General features: G+C 42.9%; 5 protein-coding genes across 5 annotated transcripts in view; 3 read left to right on the top strand and 2 right to left on the bottom strand.

Annotated features, from left to right (window-relative positions):
- The window catches only part of LOC310760877 (olfactory receptor 51G1-like), a 166,317-nt gene that overhangs the window by 64,165 nt on the left and 85,584 nt on the right, over positions 1–16,568 (bottom strand). The window lies entirely within an intron of this gene.
- Positions 1–16,568, bottom strand: part of LOC310760833 (uncharacterized protein) — a 199,768-nt gene that overhangs the window by 142,741 nt on the left and 40,459 nt on the right. The window lies entirely within an intron of this gene.
- Positions 2,200–3,159, top strand: LOC310760875 (olfactory receptor 51H1-like; the record flags this gene model as incomplete). Its single annotated transcript, XM_083610087.1, has 1 exon — positions 2,200–3,159. The coding sequence occupies one exon, from the start codon at positions 2,200–2,202 to the stop codon at positions 3,157–3,159; it is 960 nt and encodes a 319-aa protein (XP_083466213.1).
- Positions 9,513–10,472, top strand: LOC310760874 (olfactory receptor 51H1-like; the record flags this gene model as incomplete). The annotated part of the gene is made up of 1 exon (XM_083610086.1): positions 9,513–10,472. The coding sequence occupies one exon, from the start codon at positions 9,513–9,515 to the stop codon at positions 10,470–10,472; it is 960 nt and encodes a 319-aa protein (XP_083466212.1).
- On the top strand, positions 13,840–14,799 carry LOC310760880 (olfactory receptor 51H1-like; the record flags this gene model as incomplete). Its single annotated transcript, XM_083610092.1, has 1 exon — positions 13,840–14,799. One exon carries the CDS (start codon positions 13,840–13,842, stop codon positions 14,797–14,799), a length of 960 nt encoding a protein of 319 aa, XP_083466218.1.

Below are 16,568 nucleotides of genomic sequence, written 5' to 3'. Positions count from 1 at the left end.
GGAGAAAGAACCAGGGGTCTCCTTGGACCACATCATAAAAAATTAGCAAATATGAGTTGGAGGAATCTCTGCTTGTACAGACTCTAGGCATGCAGTCTAATTTGCCTGTCCCCATTGCAATCAAAGCACAGCCCTTCATTTGTCAAATGAGGAGGTTCACTCCAAATGGTGGAACTACTCGAAGTCCACCCCCATCCCTACTTTGTTGCGATGTGTGTGCCTTCAAAACTTTTAGAGGTTGCCCCCCCCCCCGGGTTGAACGGTTCAACCTTCCCTCAATTTCTCATGGCAAAGATGGCTTCCATTCAAGCCAGCTCCCCCGCCCGCCCTCCTTCACTCCACCCTCTTTTGTTCTTCCTCCCACCCCCCACAAAACTAGCCAAACATTTGTAATAAGGTCTGAAACTTGAGGCTCCCCAGATCCTCAAGGAGGTGTGATATCTCAGCATGAAGGGTTTCTGGTAAGGAAGGGCATAGGTGTTGTTCCAGAAAGTATGGATTGGATAGGTTCACTTTTGAATGCGAACAGAATCAAATTTCTTTCCCTTTTGGGCACATCTCCTCTGCCTATCCTTATGAAAGAGACGAGCACACACAAGATCTCCAGAACGTCTGGCCCAGAGCTGACCTCCAGGACCTTGCGCAGGAGCTTTAGAGATTTCTGAGTAATTGCCACCAGGTTTTCAGAGATCTCCTCCCCCTGAGACAAAGCAGTTTTCTGGCAGTTTTCAGACAGCCTCTTTCCCAGAGGGGAAACGTTTTTACCTTAATTGTCAACGGCATAAAAAGCATAGGGATAATCTCTCCTGGAACAGAAAAGGCAGGCTTAGTGTTTGCTGCTGCGGAAAACGTGTCACATTGACCATGCCATAAAGTCAGGTATGTGCAAAGCACTGTTTGAGATATAAACTTTTTGATCAGTTCCAGACAGATCTCTCACAGTATTGTGAAATGACAGAGCTTGTATCGTTTAAGTATGGATAGCATAAGAACCCCAGAACAGCCCTGCAGAAACAGACCAAGAGTCCAGCTGGTCCCTGACCGTTTCATTTTTAAGTCTTTGCTTTAGAGCTCCGTGGAAGGTTTTCGGAAGGTAGGCTTCCGAAAACCTTTTGCGAAATGGCAGAAAATCTGAATTTAATAGATATTTGGAGAAATAAACATTTATTAGATAGGGAATTCCGTTTTATTCACATGTGCATGGAAGTAGTGCCAGAAATAATGCCATCTGGATATCTAAAGAATTGGAATTAATAGTAAGAAAAATAGAAATAATACCAAGAACATTATCGGACCATAACCCATTATTAACGGAGTCACTAAATAGTAATATAAGAATAGTGTAACAACCTGTTCCCAGCAGAAGGAAGAGAAATGTCAAAGAGGTCACCAAGTCCACTCACAGCCAAATATATGCACCTGGGATGCCAGGTGGGTCCAAAAGGAAAGATGTTTGTGGAAACTTCAGCTCTGAAGCCTAGATGCATCAAAGGCAAGGTGTGTTTAGGGAACAATATTGTGGGTGGTCCCTCAAGAACGATTGGTTTGGGGATGTTTAGATTTATCAGCTCCCAGTTCAGACTGACAGCCACTTCACAAGTCCATGGTGGAGGGAGTGTCCCAGTTTCCCTTATGGTGCAATCAAACTGGCTTTAGGATCCATGAGCTACACAAATGATGCTAAACTCCCATCAGGCTGCAGAATAGAGCAGAAGAAAAGCAGGGTTGTCTCACTGATTTGCTGAAAGACCAGCTCCCATCAGTTCTCCACAAGAGAGGCTGAGTGGACATTCCAACAGGCTGCCGCAGGTAGTCTCTGCAAGAACTGTAGCTCTAAGTGTGGAATAGCTTCTTCTGCTTCCCTCCCCATGCATTTCTCTGTCACATCATTTTATATATAAAGCTAAGAGCAGAAACCCTCTTGCTAATGAACTTCAGAAGCCACTTTGGCAAAAGTGTGGATTAAAACTCTGTAAATAACAAATGAATAAATCATAAAATTGACACTGGTTGGGCTTAGAAGAGTGAATCATATGACAGAGTTAGAATATTTCTTTCTTTGAATGTGTTTTGAGGCTCTAATACAATGTCTGATGTTGGACTAAACTGGGATAGAACCTGTAAAATCATACCAGATTTACAGATATCCATTTGACTTTTATTCCTTAATATCTTTCCAGCAAAAGCACTAGGTGAATCATGTCCTCCATCACCAGCTCCAATGATACCCTGGTTAGCCACCAAACCTTTGTCCTGATTGGCATCCCTGGGATGCAAGAGAAGAACTCTTGGGTGGCCTTCCCACTGTTTGTGCTCTACACCCTGACTCTGTTGGGAAACTTCACGATCCTCTATGTCATCAAGATTGACCAAAGCCTCCATGAGCCCATGTACTTCTTCCTTTGCCTGCTCGCCTGCTCGGATCTGGGACTCTGCATGTCAACCATGCCAACTATGCTGGGGGTCTATTGGTTTGACTCCAGAGAAATCCCATTAAATGCTTGCATCAGCCAGATGTTTTTTATCCATTCATTCCAATGGGCAGAGTCTGGCATTCTTGTAGCAATGGCTTTTGACCGGTTCATTGCCATCCGTGATCCACTGAGATACAGGTCACGTCTCCCAAATACGTTAATTGCAAAAATCGGCATAGCTGTCTTTTCCAGAAGTTTCTGTATCTGTTTCCCACCCCCTTTTCTTCTTTCAAAGCTCCCTTTCTGCCGATCCAATGTCCTTTCTCATTCCTACTGTCTCCACCAAGATGCTATGAAGTTAGCCTGTGCAGACACAAGAGTCAACGTTTTATATGGTTTGATAGCAATTATTTCCACTTTAGGCTTAGATGTATTCATCATTCTTGTATCATATGTTCTGATTCTGAAGACTGTTTTGAGCATTGCATCCCGAAAAGAGTGTCTGAAGGCTTTGAACACCTGTGTGGCCCACACTGCTGCCATTTTGATTTTCTATGTGCCAATGATTGGCATCAGTATGGCACATCGATTTGGAAGACACCTTTCCCCCATTATCCACATGCTGATGGCCAACATTTTTGTTACGGTCCCTCCACTTCTCAATCCTGTTGTGTATAGCGTGAAGACCCAGCAGATTCGACAGAGGTTATGCAACATTTTCCAGTTTAGAAAAAGTAGGGGTTGATATTTATTTTGAAATGCCTTTTATCACAGAAGGATAATTATTTGATAAAGTGGTTTAAAATTAGGGATGGGTTGAACCATATCTCCTCCAGAAGTCTCTGTGTCTGCTTCCCATTTCCTTTTCTTATTAAATGGCTCCCTTTCTGCCGATCTAATGTGCTTACTCATTCATACTGTCTTCACCCTGACACAAAGAAGTTAGCCTGTTTCGGCGCCAAAGTCAAGATTTGTATGGTTTGCAGAGACACAGCTAACTTCATATAGATCCCATTAGACAACTGGATTTTCTGCAACCCTTTCCCCACAAATATTGTGCATCTAGTGTGCTTGTAGTAGTAACTCCACTTTTAAATGTGAACAGAATCAAATTTCTCCCCCATCTGGGCACATCTCCTTTGTCTTCCCTTATGAAAGAGAGGAACACACACAAGATCTCCAGAACATCTGGAGCAGAGCTCCAGGACCTTGCTCAAGAGCTTTAGAGATTTCCCAGTAATCTACAAGAGTATCTGGTACAACCGCTTAAAGATGTAATGAATGAGATTTTAAATATTGGGAAAGTACGAAAGTCTTGGACAGAGGCCTATATCACATTGATCCCAAAGCAAGCCGCTTTCTCTATTAAATAATGATTATGAATTATTTGCAAATCTTATGAAAGGAATGTTAAAAGATTTGATTTATCATGAACAGGCTGGTTTTTTACCAAGCCACCAGGTGAAGGACAATATAAGGAATATAATTGATATTATAGGATATCTGGGGGCCAGGAATGAAAAACAAGCTTTGATGTTTATAGATGCAGAGAAGGCATTTGACAATGTCTCATGGTCATTTATGAAAAAAGGATAGAAATGATGAATTTTGGAGAGACATTTGGTAGAGGTATTGAGGCAATTTATTCAGATCAACAGGCTATGTTGATTGTCAATAATGTGATGACTAAAAAATGTAAAATAACAAAGGGGACAATACAAGGGTGTCCCCTGTCACCGTTATTGTTTATTTTAGGGTTAGAAACATTGCCAAGGAATATCAGATCAGATGAGACAATAAGAGGAATAATGGTAAAGCATATAAACTGAAAGCTTTTGCAGATGACCTTCTGATTGCTGTGGAGGATCTGAAGAGTAGCATACCAAGAGTCCTGGAGAGGATCCCGGAATTTGGTCAGGTGGCAGGTTTCAAATTAAATAAAAATAAAAATAAGGTCTTGGTGAAAACATGACAGAGCAATATAAAAAGGACCTACAGCAAACCACTGATTTATGTAGAGAGAAAAAGTTAAATATTTAGGTGTATGGTTAACAGTTAAGAATATAAATATTTTTAAAGATAATTACACAGCTACTTGCAAAGAAATAAAGAAAAACGTAGAGATTTCAAAGAATGGCAAAAAAAAAAATTCTAGATTTATCTGGCAGGGGGCAAACCTAGAATAAATTATAAATTATTAACAGATGCTAAAGAGAGAGGGGGCTCCACCCTGCCAGATTTAAAATTCTATTAAGAGGCATCCTGTCTCTGTTGGCTCAGGGAATGGATAATATTGAACAACATAAATATTCTAGATTTGGAAGGACATAATAACAGATTTGGATTGCATGCATATCTCTGCTATGAAAAAGCAAAAGTACAAAAAGGGTTCCAGAATCATTTAGTTATAAAATCAGTTTTTACTGTTTGGAGGAAATATGAAAACTTGCTAGAACAGAAAACACCGTGGTGGCATTTCCCACTAGAAGCGACATCTCTGAAAAAAACTAAACATGAGAAGTAATTGGGAAATACAGGGAGCTGCTAAGTGAAGTAGAACATCAGCTGAAACTGAAAAATATTGAAGAATTAAGGGATTTATTAACTGATTAGTTACAGTTTCACCAATTAAATAATATTTTTAGGATAGACAAAAAGAAAAGTTTCAGCTATGAGACCTCAAGATTTGAAAAAGATTTGTTAGAAAATAATATAAAATTACTGTCAGAAATGTACAGATTGCTCCTGGAATGGCATACATAAGATGAACAGGTTAAATGATACACTGGGTGAGGGATTTGGGGCATAATATTAAACTTTCAGATTGGGAAAAGTTATGGAAAACTGATTTGAAATTCTCAGCATGTTGTACACTGAAATAAAACTTTATGAAAATGATGCACTGGTGGTATTTGACTCCTAGTAAATTAGCAAAAATGTATAAGACAAGTACAAATACCAGCTGGAAATGTAAAGAAAAAGCAGGTGTGGTGGTCGTGTAAAGTAATAAAAGCATTCTGGGAAATGATATATGATGGAAAAAAATGTTTAAAATAACCTTTATTAAAAAAACCCAGAAGCTTTTTTATTAGAAATTATAGATGCCAAGATCCCAAAGGAGCAGAAAAGACTTTTTATGTAGGCGACAACAGCCGCACGGATGCTACTAGCCCAGAGATGGAAAGAAGATAAAGTCCCTACCAGAGAAGAATGGCAGACTAAGCTGATGGACTACGCTGAAATGGCAAAGCTGACCAGAAAGCTCAGGAACCAAGAAGACAAAAAGTTAAATAAAGAAAGGGGAGAAATTATAATTTATCTAGGAGACCGCTGTAAGCAGATGGAAACATTGGCAGGATTCTAATAAGACTTGTAATGTAGCAAATATCATGGACAATATGGAGAGATATAAAAAATGGATTATGAAATAAGATGCAGTTGAAAAGGTTGACAATAGGACCCATGGAGGGGAGGGTGATGATTAAGAAATCTCTAAATATGGATATGTATTTTGTACTGTTATAATTGTAAAATCAAATAAAAATTATTTCAAAAAGAAGAGAGATTTCCAAGTAATTGCCCCCGGGTTTCAGAGATCTCCTCCCCCTGAGGCACAGCAGTTTTCTGGCGGTTTTGAGACAGCCTCACTCCCAGAGGGGAAACGTTTTTACCTTAATTGTCAACGGCATAAAAAGCACAGGGATAATCTCTCCTGGAGCAGAAAAGGCAGGCTTAGTGTTTGCTGCTGCGGAAAACGTGTCACATTGACCATGCCATAAAGTCAGGTATGTGCAAAGCGCTGTTTGAGATATAAACTTTTTGATCGGTTCCAGACAGATCTCTCACAGTATTGCGTGGACAGGCGGAGTCCCCAGATCCCGCGCGGTCCCCCCGTCATGTGGAATAACGACTCAAGACAACGTGCTATGGGATTAAATTGGCCACAACTTTATTAAATTTCAAATGTGGGTAGACCTTGGCTCAGGCATTGGGCGTTCTCCCTCCCCAGTCCCCAGCCGGGGACCTAGGGAGCATCAGGGTTATCCAGTGTGTGTGGGGGGGATGGGCCGGCTCTGGAGAACATATGTTCAAGCAGAGATAGCCGCCCCCGTTACGCCGCCGCCGCAGGGGAGAGCAATGACGACCTTTCGGCGTACGGTCAAAGCCTCCCTTCAGAAAACCCCTTTAACGGGGAACCCTGGTATCGCTGCCGCAAAGAGGAAGATGGACAAAAGGATTCCGCCCAAGGCCTGATACCGCCAAAGTTGTGACGTTTTGCTACGGGAAAGGCGAAACCTGCCAATGCAGGGAAATTCCTTTCCGGCCCTTTAACAGCAACCTTAACGTAGCAGCGCCCGCATACCTGTGGAGAAAAGTTAACCTGCAAAACCTGTGAAGAAAAATTAACCTGTAAAATAAGACATTAACTGAGGGTGGGTAGGGTGGGAGAAGCTCTGGAGACAAGTGAGGATTCCCAGGTAAGATCCTCCCTCTACTGTGTGGGCAGGTAATCCCTCCCCTACCTGGCCTGGTCTCCTTGGCAACGCTTCCCCCAGGTGGGATTGGACGACTGACTGAGGTAGGCGGAGACCTCCAGGCATCCCACCTGAGGGAAGGCAAAGCCAAGCCTATGTTGTTGGAGCCGCTCCAGATCTAGGGGCTGCACGCGTCCACGCAAAGGGCGCCCCCAGTTTTAAGCGGGGAGCGGTCATTGTGAAATGACAGAGCTTGTATCGTTTAAGTATGGATAGCATAAGAACCTCAGAACAGCCCTGCAGAACCAGACCAAGAGTCCAGCTGGTCCCTGACCGTTTCATTTTTAAGTCTTTGCTTTAGAGCTCCGTGGATCTTTGGCATTTCTGGATAATGCCATCTGGATATCTAAAGAATTGGAATTAATAGTAAGAAAAATAGAAATAATACCAAGAACATTATCGGACCATAACCCATTATTAACGGAGTCACTAAATAGTAATATAAGAATAGTCTCACAACCTGTTCCCAGCAGGAGGAAGAGAAGTGTCAAAGAGGTCACCAAGTCTGCTCACAGCTAAATATATGCACCTGGGATGCCAGGTGGGTCCAACAGCAAAGATGTTTGTGGAAACTTCAGCTGTGGAGCCTAGATGCTTCAAAGGCAAGGTGTGTTTAGGGAACGCCCTGTGGGTGGCCCCTCAAGAACGACTGGTTTGGGGATGTTTAGCCAGGAGAAGAGAAGACTGAGAGGTGATCTGATAGCCATCTTCAAAAAGCTGGAGGGCTGTCCATGGATGGAGCAAGCTTGTTTTCTCCTGTTCTGGAGGGGAGGAGCTAAACCAGTGGAATGAAGTTGCAAGAAAAAAGATTCTGACTAAGCAGTAGGAAAAGAACTTTATGTTGGTCAGAGTGATAAAAACATTGTGGCATCAGTCCTTTCCTTAAAAACAGTCAGCTCCAAAAGTTCTGCAGGGATAAATCTGTCTTCACCTGCTGGTGAAAGGATATGAAGGAGGAAGCCAATAGAACATCTCAAGGAAGGGAGTTCCAAAGTCTGGGAGCAGCCACCAAGAACTCCCTCTCCCGTGTCCCCACCAAATGTGTGATGGGACTGAGCCTCCGCCAAAGATCTCAGAGCCCTGGCAGATTCATATGAGAGAATATGATCTTTCAGATAGGCTGGACCTAAGCCATGTATAGCAGCAGCTTGAATTAATTCTAAGCAAAAACAACAAAACAAACAGAAAATGTGCATGAAAAGGCTGATTTGAAAGTTCAACTTATGTGAATGGTAGTGTATTCAGCATCATATGCTAATGAGCATTTTTTGCTTTAGCTTATACATGCACTCCTTGAATTAATTCTAAGCTTATTTTCTGTATCCCCCCACCCCCGTAATCACTGTGTCCAAATGTGTTTTCAAATGCATACACGGTTCCTTATATTTTCCTTCCCCAAGCTGGATTTATGTATACTGTAATGTGCCTTTGATTTTCCTTTGATAAGTTTTAGGAATATGGTAACATCTTGAAGACACCAAAATACAGTCACTAGCTTTTTGATTATGCACTTAGTGGGGCCTCCTGCTGCTGCCGCGTCGCCACCACTGCACAATTTCTGTTCTCATCCTGAGGTAAAGTTATTAACCCGAGGTACTACTTCTGGGTTAGCAGAGTCTGTAACCTGAAGTGTTTGTAACCTGAGGTGTTTGTAGTCCGAGGTACCACTGTATAGCATTTCTAATTCAACAATAATACTGTTCTGCAGATGAGAAATTAAGAGACTCTGAATTTGCAAAAGTCACACACGGCCACCTCCAACACTGAGCCCTTAGACACAATATTCAAGTCATCAGAACACTTCAGGCATTTTTTCCCTCAGAAATCTTCACAAAATCCCTGCAGCATAAACCAGTATTTTCATGCTGGGATAGTGGATTCCTTCTGAGGCTATCCAGTGACTTTGTGGCTGATGGAAGATTTTCAACAAAATGATTTATCAGCTCCCAGTTCAGACTGACAGCCACTTCACAAGTCCATGGTGGAGGGAGTGTCCCAGTTTCCCTTATGGTGCAATCAAACTGGCTTTAGGATCCATGAGCTACACAAATGATGCTAAACTCCCATCAGGCTGCAGAATAGAGCAGAAGAAAAGCAGGGATGTCCCACTGATTTGCTGAAAGACCAGCTCCCATCAGTTCTCCACAAGAGAGGCTGAGTAGACATCCCAACAGGCTGCCGCAGGTAGTCTCTGCAAGAACTGTAGCTTTAAGTGTGGAATAGCTTCTTCTGCTTCCCTCCCCATGCATTTCTCTGTCAGATTATTTTATATAGAAAACTAAGAGCAGAAACTCTCTTGCTAATGAACTTCAGAAGCCACTTTGGCAAAAGTGCGGATTAAAACTCTGTAAATAACAAATGAATAAATCATAAAATTGACACTGGTTGGGCTTAGAAGAGGGAATCATATGTCAGAGTTGGAAGGCTCTAATGTTTGGAAGCTCTAATACAATGTCTCAAGTTGGACTAAACTAGGACAGAACCTGTAAAATCATACCAGATTTCTAATATTCGTTTGACTTTTATTCCTTAGCATTTTCCCAACAAACACACTTGGGGAACAATGTCCTCCATCACCAGTTTCAACGAGAGCATTGTGAGCCACCAAACCTTTGTCCTGATTGGCATCCCTGGGATGCAAGAGAAGAACTCTTGGATGGCCTTCCCATTGTTTGTGCTCTATGCCCTGACTCTGCTTGGGAACATCATGATCCTCTATGTCATCAAGATTGACCCAAGCCTCCATGAGCCCATGTACTTCTTCCTTTCCATGCTCGCCTGCTCGGATCTGGGCCTCTCCATTTCCACCATGCCAACAATGCTGGGGGTCTATTGGTTTGACTCAGAGGAAATCACACTGGATACCTGCATCAGCCAGATGTTCTTTATCCATTTGTTTCAATGGGCAGAGTCTGGCATTCTTGTGGCGATGGCTTTTGACCGGTTCATTGCCATCCGTGATCCGTTAAGATACACCTCACTTCTCCCAAATTCTGCAATTGCAAAATTAGGAATAGCTATATTGTCCAGAGCTTTCTGTGTCTGCTTCCCACTCCCCTTTCTTATTAAACGGCTCCCTTTCTGCCGATCTAATGTGCTTTCTCATTCATACTGCCTCCATCCAGACACAATGAATTTAGCCTGTTCTGGCACAAAAGTCAACATTTTGTATGGTTTGGTAATGGTCATGTCTACTTTGGGGTTGGACGTTGTGATCATTCTCATATCCTATGTCCTAATCCTGAAGACTGTTATGAGCATTGCATCCCACCAAGAGCGCCTCAAGGCTCTCAATACCTGCGTCTCCCACATTTGTGCCATCTTGATCTTCTACGTCCCAATGATTGGCGTCAGTGTGGTTCATCGATTTGGGAAGCACCTTTCCCCCATTGTCCACATGCTGATGGCCAACATCTATGTTGCGGTCCCACCACTTCTCAATCCTGTTGTGTACAGTGTGAAGACCCAGCAAATTCGACAGAGGATTTACAAAATGTTCTTGTTAAAGAAAGCCAGGGGTTGATATCTTTTCCAAATGACAATTCTGTGCTAAACGGAAGAGAAAGTGTTTTGTAAGGAAACTCAAAGCCTGAAGAAACAACAGGACACAAAAGGGAAATACTTTTAGCTGGTTCAATCCTTAAAAGGATTAAAAATATATAGGAATTTTAGTTTCACTGTTAAAAAATGTTCTTCAGTCTTTAGATTTCAAAGGTGTTTTTTTTTAAGAAATCGTTCCAGTGACAGAGATGGATGAAACAAGGCTGCAGGAAGGAACTCGGATGGGCTAAAGCTCGGAATGAGCTCAGGCTTGCAAGAAAGATTAGAAAATAACAATAGGGGTTTTTTCCGCTATGTTTGATGCAAGAGGAAGAACAAGGACGTAGTACGTCCTTTGTGTGAAGAAGAATGAGAACTGTTACATGCTAGGTGGTTCAGGGGAAAGCTGTGGATGCAATGTATCTTGATTTTAGCAAGGCTTTTGTAAAAGTTCCCCATGCTATTGCTGAGAAGAAGCTGATATAATCTGAGCTAGATAGTGTCACTGTGAGGTGGATTTGTAGCTGGTTGACTGACTGAACCCAAAGTGTCATCATTAATGGTTCCTCATCATCTGTCAGGATGCTGTCAGCGACTCTCAGCTGCTGCCCAGGAAAGTATAAAGAAAAGGGATGATTTCTAACCATCCTTTTCTTATTCAGTATTTACAGAGAGAGGTTATACAACCCAGCCTCTTGGATAATGGCGTTGTCCTGGGTGAATCTCCACACACACACACACCGTTTGTCCCACTTGCCCATTAGTCACTTCTATAGGTGCTGCTATGTACCTTCTGTCTCTGAGCTCTTTGCTCTCTTACTTTCAAGGCTCACTGGGTTCTAGGAGATGGAGGGTCTGGAATGCTTTCTAACGATGTGTCAGCCAGGTGTTGCTCTGGCTCTCCCATTATTTCCCAACTTTCCTTCTCATCTGCCTCTGAGCTGCAACCTCCCTCAAACCCCAATTGTAAATCAATACTGGCTTTCTCCTACTTCTTCCAGGAAGGTTCAGAAAGTGGGGGGGGGCAGCGGCGGTCACCACCCAGTCCCTGACATCATCCTGGAAAAAAGTGACATGTGGGGTGCCACAGGTTTCTATTCAGGGCTCGTTGTTGGTCAAGGTCTTGATAAATGACTCGGATGAAGCAATTGAGGGGATACTCAATAAAATTGCACATGACACCAAAACTGGGAGGGGTAGCTAATGCCACAGAAGCAGAAGCAGGATTTGAGATGAACTTAACATATTGGACAACTGGGCGCAAACTGACAAAATGAATTTCAGTTTGGACAGATGTAAAGTTCTACATGCAGGCAGGAATAACCAGGTGCAAAAATATATATGATGGGAGACACCTGGCTTGCCAGCACCATAGTGACAAGCTGGAAGGTGTGAAGAGGGGAGCGACCAAGATTATCAAGGGTCTGGAAACCAAGCCTTATTTGTGAGGAATGGTTGAGGGAGTTGGGTATGTTTAGCCTGGAACAGAGGAGACTGAGAGGAGATAATAATAGCCACCATATATCTAAATGGCTGTCACATGGAATATAGAGCAAGCTTGTTTTCTTCTGCTTCAGGGGGTCAAAAAATAAGGCCGTTTGGATCCCTTCCAACTCCACAAATCTATGGTTCTATAAAACTCGAATCAATCAGCAGATATCCAATTTGAAAACAAAGCAAAAACATTCTGAAACTCTTAAAACATTCTAAAGACAAATGCAATGAAAAGGATCTGAAAGCAGTTATAATTACATGCATTGTAGGTGGTGCACCACAAAGGGCTTATCCATCCCCATGCGCCCTGATCTGTTTACTAACTGATCCTCTTTTGAACCTTCATGTCAAGAGCTGGATTCTTTTACTCAGACCCACATTTTAGGGGTCTTCATTCTTCAGGGATCAGGAGTGCCCATTTGAATAATATATGGGGGGGCAGGTAAGCCCTGCCCTGCATAATTGATCACATGACACAGTGCACACACACCATTTGAATGGCAATGCCCATCAACTCAAGGGGACAGCCCCATCAAATATTTTATTGGCGTGCCAAAGACCTTTTTGCCCCTAGGAGTTGGTTCCTCTGCCAGGGAGGAGGAGACCTCTCTGTTAAGATATTCTGTACCTCTCCCATTTCTCTGGTTATGCAAAGAGAGTAGCAGAGAGTGATCGCTGGAACGCCTCTGAGGCAAGAACTCTGGGTCCTTGTGCAGGATCCACAGAGTTTACCTAATACTTGCCACTGGGATTTGCGAGATCTCCTCTCACAGGATTCAGCAATCGTCTCCCAGTTTGAGGGCAGCTTGTCTCCCTGAGGGAAAAGAGTTTTTCAGTAACTCTTTATACACCATAAATATCAGAGACAGAATCCCTCTTGCAGCAGAACAGGAACGACCTGCGTTGACCTGGGGAGAAAGCATGTTAGCTTCACAGGCTGTGCCATCAAGTCAGGTAAGTGCAAAGGACTGCATGAGCTATCAAGCGTTTTCCTCCGATTGACTTAAGAGGGATTTTCCTCAGTAATGTAAATAAGCTGCCATTCATACTGGGAGCCAGAAAGAGACGGGGTTTAATGTGGAACTTCATATGGGGGGGAAGGGTTTGGGCTGATCAAGAAAACATATGGTTTCCTGGATCAGGAGTCAATAATCCAGTGGTTGTACTGCTCTGCTCTATCTTGTGGGCGGGGGGGGGGTCTGCTTTCCAGGAGGAGGAGGAGGAGGAGGAGGACTACACAGCAGAAGGACTACAGGACCACTAAGTGAGGAAGAATGGAAAATTGTGGTGGGCTGCAATTTTTGCTGCAATGTCTGTCTATAGTAGGGAGAAAATGTCCCCCAAGGTCCTTTCCGCTCTGCACTTCTATGATTCTATGATCACAATCCTCTCATCAACTGGATAGAGCTGCAAAATGAAGGACCTCCATTTCAAGGTGTCTTCTCATAAGAGGAGGACATGGGGTGAGATTAGTCCTGTCTTTCCCCAATAATACTACTACAACTAGTGATTTAGATCTACCATTTCTAATTTAAATATTGCACTGTGATTGTTATTTCAATTTTTCAGGTGAGAAGTTGGGAGACTGAATCTTTGAAAGCCACACTCTTGTGTCCTCCACTCCACTTGTTAAAGTTGGGAGATGGCTGGGGACTGATTTTGATGATGGGTTGGGGTGCTCTCTAGCCGGGGTCTACCTACTCAGGTGAGCTGAGGCAGCATTCAAGGCTACACTTCCTTGTTTGAATAGAGGCTCTAAGGAACTTTCTCAATACTTTACAGAATCTGTCAAATCATGTCAGAATAAGAATTTTATGACTTATTAGAATCATTTCACTGAAAGCTCTTGGCGTGCCATGTCATCCATCACTGGGTATAATGACAGCGTTGTGAGCCACCAAACCTTTGTCCTGATTGGCATCCCTGGGATGCAAGAGAAGAACTCTTGGATGGCCTTCCCATTGTTTGTGCTCTATGCCCTGACTCTGCTTGGGAACATCATGATCCTCTATGTCATCAAGATTGACCAAAGCCTCCATGAGCCCATGTATTTCTTCCTTTGCCTGCTCGCCTGCTCGGATCTGGGCCTCTGCATCTCCACCATGCCAACAATGCTGGGAGTCTATTGGTTTGACTCGAGAGAAATCCCACTCAATGGCTGCATCAGCCAGATGTTCTTTATCCACATATTTCAAGAGATGGACTCTGGCATTCTTGTGTCAATGGCTTATGACCGGTTCATTGCCATCCGTGATCCACTGAGGTACAGAATACGTCTACCAAATTCAGTCATTGCAAAAATAGTTATAGCTATCTTCTGCAGAAGTTTCTGTGTCATCTTCCCTTGTCCATTTCTTATTAAACGGCTCCCTTTCTGCCGATCTAATGTGCTTTCTCATTCATACTGCCTCCATCCAGACACAATGAATTTAGCCTGTTCTGGCACAAAAGTCAACATTTTGTATGGTTTGGTAATGGCCATGTTTACTTTGGGGTTGGATGTTCTGATCATTCTCATATCCTATGTCCTAATCCTGAAGACTGTTTTGAGCATTGCATCCCACCAAGAGCGCCTCAAGGCTCTCAACACCTGCGTCTCCCACATTTGTGCCATCTTGATCTTCTACGTCCCAATGATTGGCGTCAGTGTGGTTCATCGATTTGGGAAGCACCTTTCCCCCATTGTCCACATGCTGATGGCCAACATATACATTGCAGTCCCACCACTTCTTAATCCTGTTGTGTACAGTGTGAAGACCCAGCAAATTCGACAGAGGATTTACAAAACTTTATGTTTTAAAAAAAACAGGAGCTGATATCTTTATCAAATGACAATTCTGTGTCGAAGGGAAGAGAAATTGGTTTGCAAGGAAACTCAAAGCCTGAAGCAGCAATTAGACACAAAAAGGAAACACCTTTATGCAGTTCAATCCTTAAAAGGTGTTGCAGGAATTTATGTATAGGTTTGGGGGGGTTGCCCCTCCAGCAGATATCATGCACATGCAGCCCACTACCAAAATCAGCACCATCATTTTGTGACTTTTGTGACTTGTCCCCACAAAACACTTCATCACAGTTTCTTCCTATCTATTCTAAGGGCCTCTGTTGCACAATACCAAATGTAATAATTCACTGATAAATGTATCTATGTACTGGCTCACAGGGAAAACTTCAGAAATTCATATAGACATCCTGATACCTAAGTGCCAGACAGGTAGCCATTCCAGAAATAACAAACCCAGATGAAGACAAAAGGGTGTGATTAACTTGGCTGGGAAACAGGGAAATATAAATATCTCTTTTGTTAGACTTGATGGGTGTTTGGTGGAGGGCAAGGGGAACCATGGGGCAGGGTCCAGGATGCTCAGATTCCTGCCACCAGACCTCCCCTTACCATTATGTATGAGTGATGTAGTTTGGGGGGTATAACATGGGGATTAGCAGCTAATAGAAGATTGGGTTCTCTTTTGTTTGGGGCTTCCATCTTGTTGCAGCTGGTGGCAGGTGGGAGTCCTGTCTCGACAGTCTTCAAGAAAGACCAAGCCTACTGGCTGCTGTTTTGCTCTGGTATTCCTGGCTGGTGTCCTTGTTTTTTGTCCAAGGGAGCCCTCAGATTTCTTCATTAACAAAGGATAAAATATATATAGAAATTTTAGTTTCACTGTTAAAAAATAGTGTTCTTTAGTCTGTAGATTTCAAAGGTTTTTTAAAGAAAGCATTCCAGTGACAGAGATGGATTAAACAAGGCTGCATCCAAACCAATTTTTATGCTCACCCAACTTCTCCCAAGTGGTTTGAAGTTCCAAGAGTGCAGCTCCCTTGTAGTGATCAGGTGGGATTGCTATGAGGAATTATAACAAATATAGAGTAAGCCATCTGTGTCAGCAATGAAAGCATTGCATTGACTGGGTTTAAACTATTTTGATATGATTTTTGATCAATCCACACCTCTGCATCCCTGTTCCATTTCTTTCTGCTTGACAAGTCGCGCACACAGCCCAGCTGCCAGCGGCTTCACCAGGCAGGCATCCTGGGCTGTGACAGATAGTGGGCAGCTTCTTTGATGTAACCTTTCTGATATGTTAATCTCAGGATGTTGATCTTAGGGCCTGGAAATAGTTTCACGGGAAGGTGATAAAGATGCCTATCTCCTTGCCATCCTTCCATCCTCTCCTGTTTACTCCTGTTTATGATCTCCGGAGTTTCTCTAGTCCTCTTTTATTTACTCTCAGATTATGTATGCATGCTCAGAGTAGTCTTTGTGGTTAAAAGAATTTCTTTTGATCTAACTTTGTCCCCGCGTGGGTTTGTTGAAATGCTCAGAAGAAATCTTATTGGTTCTTACGAACACTGTGTAAAAAGTTCTTTTGTGAAGAAAACGACCTGGGCCAGGGGCTGGAGAGACAGATTATTATACGCACCCTTCCCAGAGTCTTGCTGATTCAAGCCTCTGTGTGTATTCTTATTAATCAGAGTTCAATCCTTCCTTTACTTTGAGAATGCCTCACTCCCTTAGATTCATTTGGAAGGAGTTTTCTGGAGACCTATCTGCATAGCCTCTTCTGCCAGATCATTCCTCATTTGG

This window comes from Podarcis filfolensis (genome assembly GCF_964270895.1).
Source record: "Podarcis filfolensis genome assembly, chromosome: 4".
Classification (NCBI taxonomy): Eukaryota; Metazoa; Chordata; class Lepidosauria; order Squamata; family Lacertidae; genus Podarcis; species Podarcis filfolensis.
Note: the sequence above shows the minus strand (reverse complement) of the source record. Positions and strands in the feature narration are given on the sequence as shown.